Genomic DNA, 2,805 nt, shown 5'->3' on the forward strand with positions numbered 1-2,805 from the left:
TTCATGGTACTTACGAGAACAAGAAGGCAGATTGCCTATATCTCCGGAAGGAGGTGGCAAACATGCTTAATAGGGGACATCTTTGAGAGTTCTTAAGTTAAAGGGCAAGGAAAAATTATAAGAGAGTAGGACCAACAGAAGGAAGGTTGCTATTGATATCCCTCCGCATGTCATAAACATGATTTTTGGAGTTTCTACGATTGCCGGTACCACCTTCACGACCGCCAAGAAAACAAAGATCTCGGTGACTCGAGAAAAGATGATTTGGGAATTTCAGGATGGAAGCGCTATCACTTTTACTGATGAAGATGCAGCGGGCATCACTCTGCCGCATAACGACGCCTTAGTTGTCACCTTGTCCATTGACCGCGTCCAAGTAAAGCGGGTGATGGTCGATCCGGGAAGTTCGGCCAACATCATCCGTTGGAAAGTGGTGGAAGAAATGGAAATTCAAGAGAAAATTATACTGGCTGCAAGGACCCTTGCTGGTTTCAATATGTCGAGTGAGACTACAAAGGGGGAGATCGATTTGCATGTAAAAGTCGGAGGAGTCGTCAAGCAAACCAAGTTCTATGTGATTGACGGCGACATGCGCTATCATGGAATATTCGGGAGAACGTGGCTCCACGAGATGAAAGCGGTTCCCTCCACTTTGCATATATTGATAAAGTTTCCTACACCGGATGAAATCAGGCAGATTAGTTGAGAGCAGCAGGCAGCTTAAGATATGTTTGCTATTGAAGAACCGAACGAAAATGAAGTGGCCACAGATCACAAATAGCAATCACAATAATTGGAACCCATCCCTGAAGCAATCCAGTAAACCTTTCCTGACGAAGAGATGGGTCCGGAAAATGAACTCCCGAAAAAACACCAAGTTCCGAGGTATTTTCAGGTGCCTAAAGATTCCGACGCCACCAAATCAATGGCCGAGAAACTCAACCAGGTCGCCTTGCATTATGATCTACCGGAAAGAAAGGTATACCTAGGCTCGGGGTTGACCCCGGAGTTCAGGGAGTTAACTCTTCACTATCTCAGTTTCCCCCTAGTGCGACAGAAAAAGCAGCCCATAGCCGAGGTTCTCACCAGGTTTGTCAAAGAAGAGGTATCTAGATTACTTAACATAGGATCTATCCGGGAAGTTAAATACCCGGATTGTTTAGCAAACGTAGGCGTAGTACCTAAGAAAGGAAATAAGTTTAGAAGGAAATAAGCTTAGACTGTGTATCAATTTTAAAGATCTTAACAAAGCATGCCCAAAGGACTCGTTTCCGCTTCTGAGTATAGATCAAATGATTGATACAACGGTCGGGCATGAGGTGATGAGTTTCCTCGATGCCCACTCCAGGTATAGCCAAATCAGGATGAACCTGGAGGAACAATATAAAACATCCTTCATCACAAATTTCAAAACTTATTGTTATAATGTGATACCCTTCGGGTTAAAGAACGCAGGAGCCGCTTATCAAAAGCTCGTGAATAAAATGTTTGAACAACAAATAGGGAAAACAATGGAAGTATATACAGATGACATGCTTGTTAAGATCCTCCGTGCAGGAGACCACTTAAGCCATTTGCAGGAAACGTTCGGCATCCTAAGGATGTTTAATATAAACTTAAATCTGGAGAAGTGTGCCTTTAGAGTGGGCTTGGGGAAATTCTTGGGCTTCCTAGTCTCTCAAAGAGGGATAGAGGTGAACAAGAAAAAAATCAAAGCAATCGACGGTATTTTTGATTCATTGGACAACGTGAAGGCAGTACAGTGGTTGACCGGTCGGATAGCGCCCTCAGCAGGTTTATATCCTGGTCCTCAGAAAAATACCATTAGTTCTTCTCACTACTCAAGAAGAAGAACGACTTGAATGGACGTTAGAGTGCCAGCAGGTGCTTCGCAATATGAACGCATACCTATCCAGTCCTCCGCTCATGTCAAAGCCGAAGGATGGAGAACAACTCTTGGTATACCTAACCATTTCAGAGGTTGCGGATAGTGCAGTTTTGGTATGAGAAGAGAAAGGTACACAATTTTCGATTTATTACGTGAGTAGAGTTATGACAGGGGCCGAACCTCGGTACCCACTTCTGGAAAGGTTGGCTTTTGCTTTAGTGATGGCTTCACGAAAGCTCCGGCCTTACTTCCAGTGCCACTCCATTGACGTAGAGACTACATTCCCTTTGTGGAATGCACTCCACAAACCTGAACTCTCGGGACGACCGATTGCGCGATCAAGTCTCAAGGTTTAGCAAATTTTATTGCTGATTTCAGTCCGGGCGTAGCTCATCAAGCAGAGAAAGAAGCCTCTCTGGTCTCGGGGACTACCTGTCATGACCCAACTCAGTAGGCGAACTCTTATCCTAACAATCATAAAACATAAGTAAAACGGAAGAAAATAGAATAACGTAAGTCTCACGATAATAATATAAAAAAGTGCGAAAGTAGTGAAAATCCAACCCCAGTATCTGGTCTAGTCATACAAGAGCTCTACCAATACTACAAGTTTGAATAATACATAAAATCTCAAATGATGTCTCGAAATAGAAATAAGACATAAATAGTAAGAAGAGTCTTCGGGTTGCGAACGTCCTCATGCTCACCCTGAATAGACTCGGCAGCAACCTCGATAATCATCCATGATGGGTAGAAGCAAATACAACCTGGTACTCTGCATTTATAAAAGAATGCAACAAGTATAGGTCAGTACAAACAACAAGTACTGGTAGATATCATAAGCTGACTAAGACTAGCTAACGTATATAAAGATAATAAAGCAAGATAAACACATAAAACAACAAGGTACAAGTCAA

At 43.0% G+C, this 2,805-nt stretch overlaps 1 protein-coding gene across 1 annotated transcript; it reads left to right on the plus strand.

The window, feature by feature from the left end:
- Positions 1-259: 259 nt before the first annotated feature.
- Positions 260-706, plus strand: LOC132054224 (uncharacterized). The gene has a single exon (XM_059446270.1). The coding sequence runs from the start codon at positions 260-262 to the stop codon at positions 704-706; it is 447 nt and encodes a 148-aa protein (XP_059302253.1).
- The last annotated feature ends 2,099 nt before the right edge of the window (positions 707-2,805 follow it).

The sequence above is a fragment of the Lycium ferocissimum genome, chromosome 4 (assembly GCF_029784015.1).
Source record: "Lycium ferocissimum isolate CSIRO_LF1 chromosome 4, AGI_CSIRO_Lferr_CH_V1, whole genome shotgun sequence".
NCBI classification, from domain to species: domain Eukaryota; kingdom Viridiplantae; phylum Streptophyta; class Magnoliopsida; order Solanales; family Solanaceae; genus Lycium; species Lycium ferocissimum.

Bases quoted from the DNA above. Each gene is read 5' to 3' on its own strand.
- LOC132054224 (XM_059446270.1), top strand. From the start codon at position 260: ATGATTTGGGAATTTCAGGATGGAAGCGCTATCACTTTTACTGATGAA.